Source organism: Periplaneta americana, chromosome 3 (genome assembly GCF_040183065.1).
Source record: "Periplaneta americana isolate PAMFEO1 chromosome 3, P.americana_PAMFEO1_priV1, whole genome shotgun sequence".
Taxonomy (NCBI): Eukaryota; Metazoa; Arthropoda; class Insecta; order Blattodea; family Blattidae; genus Periplaneta; species Periplaneta americana.
Window position 1 is genome coordinate 138,144,621 of NC_091119.1, and position 17,460 is coordinate 138,162,080.

The 17,460-nt window shown below is 35.8% G+C and overlaps 1 protein-coding gene across 2 annotated transcripts in view; it reads right to left on the reverse strand.

Moving 5' to 3' along the window:
- The window catches only part of LOC138696558 (sortilin-related receptor-like), a 104,085-nt gene that overhangs the window by 43,291 nt on the left and 43,334 nt on the right, over positions 1-17,460 (reverse strand). For both annotated transcript variants that reach the window (XM_069821660.1, XM_069821659.1), the window contains exons 9-16: positions 16,705-16,897; positions 15,714-15,917; positions 13,566-13,743; positions 11,406-11,641; positions 9,600-9,825; positions 8,044-8,196; positions 5,462-5,660; positions 1,184-1,417 (exon numbers count right to left, since the gene is read on the reverse strand). In XM_069821660.1, the coding sequence (XP_069677761.1) occupies positions 1,184-1,417; positions 5,462-5,660; positions 8,044-8,196; positions 9,600-9,825; positions 11,406-11,641; positions 13,566-13,743; positions 15,714-15,917; positions 16,705-16,897 (1,623 nt within the window). The remainder of the gene's footprint in view (positions 1-1,183; positions 1,418-5,461; positions 5,661-8,043; positions 8,197-9,599; positions 9,826-11,405; positions 11,642-13,565; positions 13,744-15,713; positions 15,918-16,704; positions 16,898-17,460) is intronic.

A 17,460-nucleotide genomic window follows, 5' to 3' on the forward strand; every position in this document is an offset into this window, starting at 1 on the left:
TCTATATAAATTGCAAAAACTAGAAACTGATACTGAAAATGCTTCATATATTTCTCCTATCGTGTTTAATATTTTAAGCCAGGATTATAAAGTTTCATAAATATAATTTTTAAATAATAAACCAGTTTTACGGGACTCTACCCATATAATACTTGTAACTTCATCTGTATTTGCTGGGAGCTGTTTGCCACTCAAGAGGATTTAGTTGCAGCAACCCCAATGCATAAGATACCTTTCTCACAGTAATTTTTTGTTAATTCACCTGAACACAAAGGTAGAACAAACCTTCGAAATGTTGTCAATTTCTATATTTATTACCAGCAATGGGAGAAATCTAATCTCCACCTTTTCTGAATAATCCACCATTATTTTCCCTCTCATTCACAACAAAACCATGCCAATTAAAATACTCATAAATTAGTAGAAAATACAGTTAATATGGTAAGGACAGAACTAAATAAATGTTATACTATTATGATGTACCGAAGTACATATAATATTTCCGTGCAGAAATCCTGCATCATCATATATGATGAATGAGTGGAACAGAGAAAAATTCTCTTCAGTACTGGGATTTGAACCCAGGTTTTCAGCTCTATGTACTGACGCTCTATCCACTAAGCCACACTGGATTCCCATCCCAATGTTGGATCGAATCCTCTCAGTTTAAGTTCCACTTCTTGGGTTCCCTCTAGTGGCCTACCCTCATGCACTGCATCATAGATGTATGACAGTGGCAAAATGTCCATACATGTGCAGAGGTGACTAAGTGGCCGGGATCCGACGGAGTAAGCCCACTAGAGGGAACCCAAGAGGTGGAACTTAAACTGAGAGGATTCGATCCGACATCAGGATGGGAATCTGGTGTGGCTTAGTGGATAGAGCATCAGCACGTAAAGCTGAAAACCCGGGTTCAAATCCCGGTGCCAGAGAAAATTTTTCTCCGTTCCACTCATCCATCATCATAAATAAATGTTCTCACAAAATCCTAAATTGAATACCATAATGACGACAGAACACAGGACAGTTCAAAGGCAGGGGAAGTGCTTACATGACTGATGCAATATAAAATGAAGGTCTGACTAGCGCAAACTGGAAAGATAGAACATCATGAAGAATGAGAATTGTAATGAAGACAGCTGTCAAACACTCAAACTGTAATATAAAAATAAAGTAAACTTACCGCATCCTTCTTCATCACTGCCATCAAAGCAATCGCGATCAAAGTCACAACGCCAGTATGGTGGTATGCATTTCCCATCCTTGCATGCAAACATGTTAGGCTGACAAGATGTATGTCCACAGTTGGATTCATCTGAACTATCTCCACAGTCATTTTCCCCATCACAAACCCACAACTTAGGAACACATATGGCATTCTTACAGGTGAAGTATTCTGCTGAGCAGGAACTGTCAGCTGAAATGGTAAAGACAAATATGAAACATATTTCATGATGTACTCATAGAGTTCTCTGATCTTTCTTCTCCATGTGTAGAGCATAATCCTTGAGAGCTAACCATTAATCATTTTCAATTGCAGGAAGGTAAAATGAGATGTGAACACTCACAATCACATACCTAATAATTTCACCACACATGTAAGTACCGTATTTATTCACATAATAGATCCCCCCCCTTTTTATGCAAAAAAATTGTAGGGGTGAGTTTTATATGCGCATATATAAAAAATTAGTAAAGAAATAAAATTTCTGAAGTTAGATTACAGTAGGCCTAAATATGGAAATTAATTTAAAAACGTCAATACATTTTCACTGATCTCTTTTTCTGAATGAGTGACTTCGGAAGTATGGTACACGAAAACTAATACCATCAGTAGAAAAAAAGAGAATTTATTTCTCTGTCTGTGCTATGACAATGGAAGTACTAACGAGACTGAGAATACAGTAGGTAGTTTGAGGATAAACAGACAAAGATAGATATTGTTCCTCTCTGTCAGTGCAGGGACAATAGAAGAAGTAAAGAGGATGAAAGAGAATGGTTTCAAAAACAGGTTTTACATTGCAATCTTTCCATGAGCATTTGTGATTGATAATGTATACTACTGTGCAAAAGTCATAGGGAGCTATTCAGAACTAAGAGCCTTGTATTCTACATAATTATGACGGAGAGGTCGAAAAAACTTATACAGTAGCGTGCAAATTAATCCGAACATGACATATTTTTACATTTTCTGTCATTGTTGGCCTCACAGCTGCTCATACCGCTTTAATTGACATCTGTAGTACGTGTAATTCCATTGTTGAAGGTCTGTCATTATTTTTCTTATAATATGTGACATGTTGCCTGTCGTTTTGTACTTATAAGCATTTCAGTTGTGTTGAAGACTTAATACTGCAATCCTGTGTACATTCTGTCGTCTTCACAAATGGATACAACTCCACGAAAACGGTCTAAAATTATAACATTAGCAGAGCATTCTTCTATGGCACAGAGGCAAATTGCTGCAGAATGTCACATCGGTTTGGCTACTGTTAATTCGATCATAAAACAATACAGGGAGACTGGATCCATCACACCCCAGAAAAAAGGAAACTGTGGCCGGAAAAGAAAGACTTCACCTGCAGATGATCGTTTAATTGTCAGGAAAAGTAAATTAAATCCTAGACTAACTGCTGTCGACTTAACCCGCGAGTTAATGGCTACCACTGGGGCGAATATTCACGTCACAACAGTGCGGTGTAGGCTTTTGGAAGCTGGACGAAGGGCTCGTAAGCCTATTAAGAAGCAACTGCTAACCCCTGTTATGTGCAAAAAACGCTTAATGTGGGCAAAATTACATCAACACTGGACAGTGAATGACTGGAAGAATGTACTTTTTTCCGATGAGTCTCATTTCAAGGTCCACGGCCACCGTGTTTCTTACGTACGGAAAGGATCCAAAAAAGTAACAGCAGCTCATCTCCAACAAGCACCCAAATACCCTCCTAAAGTAATGTTTTGGGGTTGTTTTACACATGAAGGGCCTGGAGCATTAATACCTATCAAGGGAATGATGAATTTTGACAAATATATTCACTCATTGCAAACCAGAATCGTACCCCAGCTGCAAAAATCACTTCCGGATGGCAGAGGTGTGTTCCAACAAGACCTGGCACCATGCCATACGTCTCGAAAAACTACAGATTTCTTCAACAAGAAGAATATTCAGGTACTCCCCTGGCCAGGCAACTCACCTGACATCAACCCCATTGAGAACTTGTGGTCAATTTGCAAAAGAAGAATGCAAAAAAATGGATTGTTCTACAAAGGAGAAGATGATTTCTGCTCTCATTGGTGTATGGTTTCGCGATGAAGAAATGAAGAATATTTGTGGGAAATTAGTGGAATCCATGCCAAATCGTCTCAGAGCTGTTATTAGGAACAAGGGAGGCCACATAGATTACTGAGGTATGTCTTAGATCCTTTTTTTATCCCGTTTGAGTGTTTTTGCATAAGTAATTACGTTGTTCGGATTAATTTGCACGCTACTGTATGCAGATATATACATGGCATATTTTTAAAGTAAGCACAGTTTTTAAATTTTTATACAGCAGCACTGCTGTAGTGATTTTGAGCATGTGCAATGACTTCTTCCATCCTTTAGGACGCAGTTGTGAGTGGCAGTCATTTTGTGTTTCCTTATTGTGAGAGCATTTCGAAATGTTCAAAACAATCGAACGACCTGCCGACTGTGAAGTTCAATCAGTGATTCGTTTTGTGAATGCGAGAAATGTTACACTGGTAGAGGTTTATAGGGAAACAATAATGAGTGATGGAATGGTGAGGAAGTGAGTTAGACAGTAAGAAGGTCGTGAAAACGTGCATGATGAGCATCTGTGGTCATGGATGATTTGGTGCAAGCTGTGGAAGCAAACCTTCGCGAGGACAGACGTTTCACAATATTGCTGCTTTCTTTCCATTTTCCAAAAATCTCAAAATCAGTCCTCTACAACATTGTGACAGAACGGTTAGGATTTCGGAAATTGTGCTCAAGATGGGTGCCAAAAAATCTTTCTGATGAGCACAAGAACAAGTGATCCACCTCTGCACTGACTTTTCTCACGCGATATGCTGAGAAAGACAATTATTCACTAACACATATCATTACAGGTGATGAGACATGGGTGTGTCACATCACTCCTGAATCAAAGCAACAATCCATGGAGTGGAAGCACACACCATCTCCAGTGAAGAAGAAATTCAAACAGATAATATCCACTCGCAAGATCACGTGCACGGTTTTCTGGGACAGACAAGGTGTTTTGCTTGTTGAATTCTTGCCCAGGAATGCGATAGTCAACAAAAACGTCTATTATGTGACATTACGAAATCTCAGTCATGCAATACAGAACAAAAGGCATGGAATGCTTTCACGTGGAATCCTTTTGATTCATGATAATGCACAGTCACACACACCCAAACAAACTCGAGATCTCGTCACATCATTTGATTGGGAAGAATTCGACCAACCTTCCTACAGACCTGATTTGGCACCAAGCGATTTTCACCTGTTTCATCTGCAGAAATTTCTTGGTGGAAATCATTTCCTTGGTGATGCAGACTTGGCTTTCATCACAGGCGGCATCATTCTTTGACGAAAACATACAAAAACTGGTTTCCCATTATGACAAGTGCCTCAATAACAGCAGTGACTATTGCAGAAGTAGTGTAAAGTGTAAGTATTTGCAAAATAATGTTCTGTTATTTTGTTTTTTTTTTCTTTTTTTTTAATTTCAGTACCTTTAAAAACACGCCTCGTATTTGTTTACATTTTTCCCTTGAAATAGGGGGAGGGAAGGTCTAATAAGAGAGTACTGGTACAGGGCTCGGTTTAAAATCACGAACCTCTGATCCAATGGCTAGCATGGTAACCATTAGACCACTAAATACAACATAAAGTATGGTAAATAATACTCTTACCCAGAGTAACAAGAAAATCCGTAATCAAAAGTGTTAACACAAAACAAAGCTATAAAAAGTGACGTGTAATGATTGTACCCTAAGTTAAAGGCAGCTTACAGAAGACATCTATATTCCATATAATGGTAAAAAAATGTGGGTAATATCGTACTGTCACTTTGCTGTACCCACAGATATGATGATCAATGACAGACTATGTAATAGACCTCAAAAATGAAAAAAGCTAAGCTAAACAAGTTACAACCTGAATCCTAAAATAAAACAAATTCTAGAAGCTAAAACTACATATAAAATATAAAACCTAGAAAATGAAACCTATAAAATATAAAACCTAGAAAATCAAACCTAACACACAGTACAGTAATACCTAAAAGTACAGCCAACTTCATGAGAATCAAAGTCTTAACTCTCTCTTACACTCTATTCCTTTCTACTCCTTTCCACTATGTCTCTGTCTACTCTCCAGTCTTTTCAGTTTAAGTGGCTTCACTTAATATAAAATGACAAAATTCTAAATGTTAATATGTAATTTGTGTCTCACCTTTGGGGCAAGTTCCATTAGCATTAACAGGTTTACCACCAGGACACAGGCACTTTCCAGGCTCCTTGCCAGTTTCCATGCCATCAGGGCACAGACAAACGTGTTGGTTACTAGGCTTTCCGAGACAGATGTGAGAACACTCAACCTTTGACATGTTACCACAAGCATTTGTTCCTTCTTGGACACCATGGGCAAATACCTGCAAAGATTAGAAAATTTTAACTTACGTAGTACACTGTGTTGTAAGAAACAGTGAAACGTCAAAATTACAACTTCAAGGGGGGGGGGGGAATCTTCAAAAGAATGCCAAATTACGCAAAAATACTTAGGATTTAAATTAATTAAATATCTATAAAATTAGCCCTAATTAAAAAATTTATGGCAAAGAGTTCTATAATGTCACCCATCATGAGTAGGCCCTAATATTATGCAGACTAAATAGCACATATAGAATTCAATCGCATTTGTAGTACAAATCGACAGCAATACATCATCTCTAATTTCAAATTAAGAACGCAATTTTAGTATATAACAGCCATAACTAAAAGTATGTCAAGAAGCTAACACATACTTATTGTTCATTATAGTTCCTAAACATTTCCATACAACTAAGTTCAAGTTTGTGTGTACCAGAAGTATTTGCACAACACTTAATTTCTTAATCTTTTTGTCGCTAGACCAGTTTGAAAGGAAAGGGTTTCTGCTGGCATGCACTTCCAAAATAATCTTGACTCGTCAACACTACAAATTTGGCAAAGTTCAAGACTTTCATTTTTAATGAAGTTTTGAAATACCAACAGATTCAATTCCTACTGTTGTCACGCCAGGAGAAGGCGGCTGAAGTACTTAGACGGGGCGGAGGGGAAACAGTCGCGCATGCGCAGCGAGCTGTTCATTGCAATATTCCTGTTTCACAAACATCTACTACACGTGTCTATGAGTCTTTGCGACTTTGTGAAAATAATAGTGCGGTTTTTATTGTAGTGTTTTATTAGTTTCAACAAGACAATTGTTTTCAGTATACCACAAATCTTTGTATTGCTTTAGTTATCCTTTGCTTTTCGTGTTAATAATAATATAGTTAATAGAATTTATGTTATTGTATACTGTTATTTAGGTTTATAGCAGTTTTTTGTTTATTGTAAATATGTCGACAAAGAGGAAACAAGGATTGGCAATCTATAGCGAAGAAAGGAATATTATTAGAAGTACAAAATAATTCTGCGATGAAGAAAAAGAACAACAGTGCCTTTGCATTCCTCTTACGAAAACTACAGCAAAGGTAGAAAAGTGCTCTAATCTATCCACAAGAACAATACAGCGTATAAGGAATGAAATGAAAGACTGCACAGAAGAAAGTGCGTTGTCGACACCTGAGGGAGAAAAAAAAAACGGAAACGTCCAGACTAGCGAAACGCAAATGGAGATGACTTCGACGGGAGATTGACAAAAAAGATATAATTGAGAATTTTTATTTGAAAAAGAAAGAGGGCCACCGGCATAGCTCAGGAGGTAGCGCGTATGCCTGCTGATCTGCAGTTGCGCTCGGGGGTGAGTTCGATTCCCGCTTGCGCTGACTACCTGGTTGGGTTTTTTCCGAGGTTTTCCCAAGCGAATGTCAGATAATCTATGGCGAATCCTTGGTTTCATTTCGCCAAATACCATCTCGCCATCATCAATTCAATCGACACTGAAGAAGCTAGTAGCTATTACAGTGTCGTTAAATAACAAGTAAAAAAAATAGTACCAAGCTGCAAAAAACTTCTACCCTTTTACAAGAGAAAACTGATGTGAAATAAAAGACAACATTAAGACGAATATTGAAGAAAAAGGATTTCAGGTGGAAGAAGTGTGCAGGAAAAAAAAATAGGAAAACACTGTAAATTAGAATACATGAAGATATCTACGGCAAATAAGAAAGCTTAGGAAAGTGGAAAAACCGATTTTGTATCTGGACGAAATGCGGATAGACAGGTCTACCAATTTAACGTTTCCCAAGTGCTGGCACGATAAAAATGTTACGGGAGTTTTGACTACCATAAATGTGTCCAGAACCCTCATTGTTGTCCATCAGGATGGGGGCGGTGGGGCTAATGGCTTTGTTGAGAGATTCGAATTAATATACACGGCTGGAACATAAACAGACGATTGTCATGGACAGATCATACTCCAGCAATTTTGAAAAATGTGATGATAGTCATAGCGACAACACCGAAGATACGGAATCTTTCATGTCTGACTCCGTTCCCTTGTAGCCAAGTAAGCGGACCGATGTTTTCAGGTCAGAATGTAGCGTAAAATTCCCCCGTGCCGCCTATCTACTCTCCGCGCCAACTCGTAGCGCGAAGACAGTACCCTCTTGATCCCCCCCCCCCTCCACACTTAACATTTCGCTGTGCACTGTTATTTCAGAATTCCGTATTGGTACTTAAATCTCCTAAGCCAACAAGACAATGCATTAATACCACCTAAATCTCTGGCAATTATGTTGAAAGATCCTCCCAGTATACAACAAAATTAATTAATTTTAGCATTCTCCTTCCTTGAGATAATGTAAAAGTTCTACATAGATGTAAACATACCTTCAGATCCATAAGTCCTTGCAGACCATTCTGTAGTCTCTCAATTCCCAAACCGTGATCTTTGTCCGCAGAAAACATTGCATTTTGTTTCCAATCGTCCCAGTAAAGATTGTCCTTAAATACTGCCACAGCAAATGGATGTGATACACGCTCCTGAAAAGATATGAAATAAAATCCTTATTCGCCCTCGCATAATGGACGCACCCCAATTTCTCGCGCAAAAATTAAAAAAAAAAAAAAATTCCCCACATAATAGATGCATTTCATTTCAAACAAAGATCATTTTAATAACATCAAAAGTCGTAACATCGGTTGCACTGCTTATGTTTAAATTCAAGTTTTTGAACAACAATGCATGGTACCACTACAATTGTGATTATTTTTTTTATGCACGCAAAATATACGTACTCTCCAATTAACAACACAGTATTTTGGGAACACCAGCAATAATGATGAAACTGAAAGTGAATGAGGTAAGACTAGTGTTAATAATAACAATAGTGTCTTGTCTTATTGTTGCTGTATTCATTGTTACAAGTTATCATCTGTTTATACAACTGCTGCTAACTATCTATCATCTTAAGTGCGACGCAATCGATATATAAATTAGTCATGGCCCATATATCATTACGTATAAAGGACACACCCTTGTTTTTTGTTATAAAAAATCGAAAAAAGAAGTGCGTCTATCATGTGGGTACATACAGTAAGCAGTAACTTCATGTAGAAAGCATTACTGCACCTCGTGAAAGTTGTGAATTTTATCCATTATAAATTCTTTCCTTCAACTTTCCTTTCACCGATCTTCTTAGACATATTTTCTTTTTGCAAAAACTCGCTCTTAGTTTTCAATATCCATCCAATGCATTAGATGACGGAAGACAAACAAACTTTACCCCTACCATTGATTCAGTCTCTTTTCTGTGGTAAATTAAACTTCAAAGCACCATGTTAGAATACATTGTGCAAAAACAATATACAAAAGACTTTCTTTATGAACTGTTAGTAAGGTGATGAAGGATCGGTGGAGCGGAGAAAAATACTCTCCGGCACTGGGATTCGAACCCGGGTTTTCAGCTCTATGTGCTGACGCTCTATCCACTAAGCCACACCGGATTCCACTTCCGATGCCAGATTGAATCCTCTCAGTTTAAGTTCCACCTCTTAGTTTTCCCTTTAGTGGCCAACCCTCATGCACTGTGTCACAGATGTGCGACAGTGGCAAAATGTCCAACACACTAAAGTGCAGAGGTGCACTTATTACAAGTGACTAAGTGGCCGGGATCCACTCCACCGATCCTTCATCATATGATAACTCAGAATTCCTGCACGGAAATATCATATGTACTTCAGTATATCGCAATAATATATTAGTAAGGTGATTACAGCATTTGCTTCATGTCACAGAAATGCGAACACTGGTGGTTATCGCAATAACATGAATATTATATTATTATAATATTCTTCACCTATTAGTGCCATTCTTTTAGCAGGCCCACCCAGTATAATACTTAAACTTTATTTTCTAAGTGATATGATGATAAAACTATACTCACATCGTTTGAAATGATCTTCTTAAATCTGCGTCCATCAAGATCTGCAGAAGCAATGTAGTCTTCACGTGCATCAACCCAGAATATTCTTTCTGCAATGTGGTCAATAGTTATACCATTTGGCCATTCAACAATGGGTTTTGTGAAGAGGCGCTTGATATTTGTTCCATCCAATTCTGCTCTGTTTACACTAGGATCACCAGGTGCCCAGTCAGTCCAAAACATGTACCTATGCATAGCAGAGAGACCAAATTACCAATTTTTTTTTTTTTTTTTCATATATTCAATGGCCATATCAAAAATACGTGAAACAAACTCTGTAAAAATATTAAAGTTCAGCAGTATAATTTTTACATATTTTTAATTGTGTTGCAGAAGAAACTACGGTATTTCGAACATTTTGAAAATTTCTGCTTATTGCATTTTAAAGAAGGTACAAAATAAATGTTCATATGATGACAAAGAAATACATTAATGACCATTCATTTTAAACTTAATTCAAATTAAAACAATTCCAACTATGCATTATTCCCGTTCCAAATTTAGATTTTTATATGTTTTGAAGTGTGTGTAATTTCAAATATAATTTTCTTAATTTGTATTTTGAAGAAAAATGTAGGTTTCGAACTCTTTAATTCGAAATCATATATACTGTAATTGTTTCAATGTTTCGTAACAATGAAATTTACTACACAAATAGCATCAGCTTTATCTGGTGCGATTTATTCGAGTTTCGAATTTGTTCACTGCTATTCCACAGCCAGTGTACTTCTGCTTTTTCTTTTACAGTAATGTAAAGTTCCATGGGCAGTGTATATTTATGCTTATAAAAGGTAAGGTTGTTACATAAAAAAAAAACTAAGGTTTCTACATAAGAAAAACACTCTTTACAATGGCTAAGAAGCAACCCTAAACTAAAAATTCCCAGATAACTAGAGAAATTAACACAAAAAAAGATATAAAAGTGACATTGCAAAATTTTACATCACTCCTTTGTCTACACTGACTACATTATTATATGAGAAATGGTAACGTCAAAGAAACAAAAGCCATAGGAAGTGTAGAGCTGGAAAAAAATGATTAGGGATGCCAAAGAGAAAATTGAAAGATGAATTACAGACAAGAATTGAAACAAAAGTCTACAGACTCTTTATTTTGAATGTCAGTGAGTCATGCATTAAAAAAAAGTTTTAAACTTCATTACAACATAGTATCAATAAATTAAAATTGAACAGTAACATTATTAATGTGATTCGATAATTTTGCATGGTTAATTCCTATTGTTTGGTAAATGTGGATAACTTTTTACTGGATTTTTATCACGTAATTTAAATGTACCTAAAGAAAATTCGATATTCTGCACTGGAAAGGAGGGGAGGAGAGGAAAAAAAACTAATTCTACAACATTTATTCAACATTATGTTACCTGAAAATCTCATGGCCATATTTCAATTTTAGTTACGAAGTCATATTTCAGCAAGCAACAACAAAACATTAATAGCTGCAGTTTGCTCAACACTAATCCACGTAATTTAAATTCTATAATCTTTGACAGAAGAAAGGAACTGGCAACCCTACCCTATTATCTCCTAGCGTAATTGTCTCACTAGTGATGCCTTATTGGTGTCACTTATGAGGTTCCAACCTATCTTCGGACAGCTGATTAAACAATAACTCCTTGAATCACAGTACTTCGACACTTTAGGTTCATAAATGTTATGCTTAAATACAATTTGAATTTAAACAACAAAACAACAAGCAGTCAAAGAGACTTGTTCAAAATATGCAATTTCTTATTTCATAACTTACCCTCTCATTGGATGGACAGCGATTCCTCGAGGCTTTTTCAGATGGTCAGGTCCCAGGATAGTTTTTCGCATGCGGCCTTCATAATGGATATCAGTACGAATTATTTCGATTTTGGATCGGAAACCATCAACAAAGTACAACACATTAGACACCCAATCAAGGGCCATTCCTTCAATCGAAGAAAGCTGACTTTCAACAAGGATTTCTGGTTCTGCAGTTCCATCCAAACATTGTCTCTGTAAAAAAAAATGTCAATTTGTAGATCAAATAACATTAAACAATCTTCCTTGCGTTATAGGTTCCGGGGGAGTAATTTCAAAATTTTAAATGGAACGATGATATAACTTTTAGATATTTTGATTGTCCTAAATAGATTAAGCAACTTTTGTTTAAAACATTTTTTTTTCTATACTGAAATTCTGAAATGGTATAGGGTGTTTCAAACGAGATATATCTGATACAGATAAATAATAATAAACCATGCCATAACTTTACATAATTTTATTAATTGCTCAAAATAACCTTAAATTAGCATCTAAACACATAGTAAATCTTTTCTAAAAAAATTCAGTTCCATTTATATCAGTATTATGGTTTCAAAGCTATCTCAACTCTCAAAATATGTGACTGGCCATGTTGATTGTTTAGTGTGGCTCTTCTAGTTTCAGAAATAGGGCAGTTTATGATGTGGAAGTAAATATGATGTTAGTGCTAGGTGAATGCAGGAGAAATTATCGAATTGCAGTGGTAGTGTTCTATGAAAGATAAGGGATGCAAATGTCTCATATGAAATTCAAACGACTCTGAACATGGCTGCATAACAATGGAAGTGTAAAGAACAAGAATCGCTTGAAGGTGAAATCAAAAGTGAATGATGAAACCGGTGACGCTGATATAACCTCGGCAGTTGCGATCGTCGCTAAAGAAAACATAATTTAAAATTTTGAAGACCCAAGAATGCGCTAGAGCAATCCTGGATCATTCTTCATTTGTTGAAAGGCATCTGCAATCTGATGCTGCAATTCTTCAGGTTGGTGATGTCTGTTGTGTAAACTAGGTCTTTTGCAAAACCCCATACAAAAAAATCCGAAGGATTTAACTCCAGTGATCTAGATGCAGGTCCTCCTCTACCTATCTACAGTTCACGAAATCGTCGTTTAGATATCATCTCAGAAGGAAATGGGATGCTTACTGGAATTTTTTTGCTTCTTTTCGTTTTTACTTCTCAACCCTAAATATTTTACCATCATTTCTGAAACAACCTGAATAGGTGTTTTCTTAGAGGACATCCCCCCTCATTGTAATAGACTATAAGTAAAATAAAAAATGCTGTCAATATTATTGCCAATATAGAAGTAAATCCAAGATAAGGCAACGTGAATTGGCCAAATACAGTGGGATTAGTACTGTTCTGAGAATCTTCATCAGCATCAATCTTCGTGATAGCTTGACAATGAAAAGATGGTCTTTATTATTTGCAGATTTCGACAGAGCACTGCAAAATGATAGGGTGATATTCTGAGGATGTGAGTTGCCAAACAGTCATATCCTGTGTGGGGACAGATTAAGGTCAATCATGCTAACCTGGAAAATCTGGATTAAGTGTTTATTCAAAATTTCACTCCACTGCTTATCTTCACTTTCGGTTCTGAAGTGTTTTTCTAATTTTGCTTCCATTGTTTTTTTTAGTTTTTAATTTTACTGCTTCAAATAATATTACAGTGTTGTTTTTTGCAACATATTAGTACCTTTTTGACAAGTAGTTGTTAATTGCCAGTTATGCTACAATGTCAAATCCATTGGAAGAAATTTATTTTTTCTAAATTTTGTATGTGTAACAGATCACATTATTTCATTTATCTTCCAGTTTCGATGTAAAGATTTCGTTATTGCTTCGATGATAAAAAAATTAAAATCAATATGAAACATAATAAAAAAAAGTACTACTTCTTAATATGTCATATAGACTTGACATATTAAAAGTAAGAATGCAAAACTATACCATTAAAATATGTAGCAAAACGCCATGTTTAATGAACTCAAAAACTGATAATTCATATAGATAATATATCAGCATACAGTAAGTTACAGTCTCTGAGGCGAAAAATTAAAATGAATATGCATCATTATTACTCTCCAAGCAAACTCCAAGTTACTTACTCCAATTGTATCGTTAATTATGTCAGCCCAATACACACAGTTGTTGCGCATGTCAAAATCAATTGCAATGACATTCTTGAGTCCAAAAATAGGCAGTGTCTCAAACATGTTGTCAGTATCGAGACTTATTCGAGCTATCTTATCACGCTGAGCCACAAGAAGAAAAGCTGGTATCTCACTGAAAGTGAAAGATAATTACTGTATTACAAACTGCATTATACCATTAATACAATTATAAAACGCCTTGCTGTTCTATTCTTTGAAACTAAAAAATGTAGGCTTAGATTCTACTAAAGACAAAATTATCTTACGTATTTCAGAATTGAAATGAACATAACATTGGGTTTTATTTAATTAGAAGCACTCTCTTGAAGTACACAAGTTTATCTGAAGAAAGATATTGTAGTTATTGTACACACAGATTTCAAGGGCTAAAACAAACCAATTTTCAATTCTAGAATCTCAAATAAAAACATAGTAGGAAATAGTAATTTATAGTATAACAGAGTAAAATTAGATTGTATGCGAGAGTAGAAGTTTAGCACCCAAGGCGAAGCCGAGGGTTATAATTTTCACAAGGGCAATAAAAATCTGTTTACTCTCATGTGCTATACCATGTAATATAAACTGTAAAAACTGAAAGCTGATACTAAAAATTCTGCATATAACATTCTTTTAGTGTGTTTAATGCCATAACACAGAATTATAATCTTCCATACATATAATTTTAATATAACACTGCCAAATTGACAATAACACCGAAATTTTGAAATTATAAAATTAATTTTCCTTAAAAATACAATGACTTTCGCGGGACTCCAAGGAGGGAAAAAAATGAGTAGGCATAATAAAATAGGTAAAGAGATTGTAGAGAAACTGCAAAGCAGGCGCCCAAGTGATGGCCTTACTGCTTGCCTCCGCTTACGCGGACAAATTGCCATCAGTAATTCCACGCATCACAAACTAATGTTAAATAATACTAAATAACATAAACAGTTCAAATATCATTTATTCATTCAAATTAAGAAAAAAGATTCTGAAACTATCTGCCTTCTTGCTCCAAACATTTGTCGCACCTGTTTAAAAAGTGATGCACTACTTGCTGTAGTTACCATCAAGAAGTGGAGGCAATGTTTTCCTGGGTGCTATTTTCAGTTCTTCCAAGATATGTGAATTACTGCTGTACACTGTCTTTTAGAGTTCCCCAGAGAGAAAAGTCAGAGAAAACGACAAAACCACGCTCTCTCTCTCCAACAGACTTCTGCTACACAACATATAGCCAACTACCTTGTGCACGAATTTCATACAGTCTTCCAGAATGGAATTTTCAAAAGAAAGGTGCAGCCTCCTCAATCCCCAGACCTAAGCCCTTTGTGATTTTAATTTGTTAGGAACTTTAAAAAAAACGATGTGTACAAAAATAATTCATATACCTAAAAGAACTGAAAAATAATATCTGAGAGAAAAAAAAATCGATTTTTCAACGGAAACTGCAGCAAGTGACATGTCACTTCTTAAACATGTGCATCAAATGTTTGGAAAAAACATTTTCAGCTACTCCTTTCTTAATTTTGATGAATAAGTGATATTTTAACTGCTTATATTTAGCAACATTTTACATTAATAGCTTATACATGTCATCTGCATAAGAAGAGTCTGCAAACAATATTTCTGACAGATCATCTCACTGCGGTTTCTCTACTATACATTCGCCCAGTAATTATATGATAAGTAACAAAGAATCAGATTGACTCAGTAACACATATCCTTAATATAGATCACTCTTCTAAAGAGAGTGATAAAATTAACTCGACACATCCTCTTAATGTAACTAAAAACTCTATAGGAATTAGTATAAAATATAGAATAATTAGCTTTGATTGCTGATTCTTATAGGGGCAAGACAGACTTGGAATCCATAATAATAGATTCCAATGACATTAGGACATAACTGGCGTATCTCTGAATGCCAAGATATGTATCTCCAACCAAATATTTCTCATAAATAGGCATGTATGCTTCCTAGTTCAGATCCACTTACTCCTTCATTGGAGCAACAAGAAAAAATAAATGTAACAAATGTTCCGAGATATTTAGTCATCTAATTAAAAGTAAGTTTAATCAACAAAACTAAGTAATGTTACATACCCCACACGACATGGTATTATGTCAGGCTTGAAATTATCATCATTACCAACAATGCACACATCACCAGCAATTTTTACGTAGCCTTTTGTGCGTTCATATGTGGAACCTTCTGGGCAGTTTTCAGGAGGTTTATACGGATCTTGACCAATAGTCTTATTATGGATACACTGTCCTGTAGACATACTCCTTATAAATCCTTCAGTGCTGCAAAATGAAAAGTAAAATGCATTCCCTATTATGCCACAAGTAAACTAATACATACAACAAGTTCACAATTTGTACCATTAGCCAGTAACTATTTATTACAATAATATCATGTTACTAACCCTTAATTTCATTTCTATTGGTCGAAAGGCTACTTCTGACCAATTTAGTTAATTTTTACTTTCTCGTTATGTGATGCTGTAAAATATCGTTTTCAAGATGTTCAAAGAAAGAGACATTTTCAGTATCCCTGGTAATGAAGTGGTTTCAGACATTTTGTCTATTTATATACACTGATTCCTCCTCAACTGTTGGACAGAACTGATTCATATTCAATGTCTGCAGGTGAATTTATCCAGGAATGATGCACACGAAATATAACAAACCTTTGGAATATGTAGTTTATTGCTTTCGCGTGTTAAATACTAGGCACAGTACCTTGTTGACTAGTTTCAGCTTGTGGGCTATCTTCTGAAGGTAGTAATTTATATCTGAAGATGGCCCACACAGGCTAAAACTAGTCAACAAGGTACCGTAACCTAGTATTTAACACGCGAAAGCAATAAACTACATATTCCAAAGTGATATAATGTTAAAAGTTGTGTAATCAAGATGTATAAACGAACCTTTATTTGAAACCAAAAAGATACAAAATGGAAATTCACTCCAGATCACATCAGAGTGAGTGAGTGAGTGAGTGAGTGAGTGAGTGAGTGAGTGAGTGAGAGCGAGAGAGAGAGAACATAAAATGCTTTTATCTGAAAAGTCGACAGTGTAACTAACTTACCAATCGTAATCTTCGATGTTACATTCACAGACTTCCATTTTGATTGGTCGGTCGTAATCTCGTCCATTAAAACAGTTTGAATGTGGAATGCGTCGCTGATATGTCTCCTTGCGACCAAGTACACATGGCATGTGAGAATCACTGCCACTGCTGGGTGACCAGAATTTGTAGTCCTCATTCGTACAATTGTAGCCTAAGACAAAACATGTGTTCCGTATTGGTCTTAAAATTCACCAAATAGCAGAATGACACACATAGTTCAAATTCCATGCCTTAAAAAAAGGAGGAGAGAACATAACTTTCCATCCTAGTATTTTTATAATATGCATTACATTAAAAACGTTACATTATTTTATAATTACAGACATTTTAGGGCCCAGCTGACATTGAGACTTGACAGATGATGATGGGCGAGATGTGGGCAGATAATAGCAACAAAAAACAAGCCAGAAGATGAGTCATCACTGTTTCAACAGAAAGCCATTTATTTAAACAGGCAGGGCACAACTGAAACCACCAGGAATTGTAAAAGAAAAAATAAAGTTTATGTAAAGAACCACCATATTTTATTACTATTTTGATCCCGGCCCAAGTCAAGGGCATTTAGTGTGCTTAAATTTGACAGGCTCATGTCAGTAGATTTACTGGCATGTAAAAGAACTCCTGTGTATAGTTGTATATTATTTATATAGTTATTTTTGTGTGCATTAGTTTGGATAGTTTGAGTCCGTGTATAGTTGGTATAGTTCATGTATT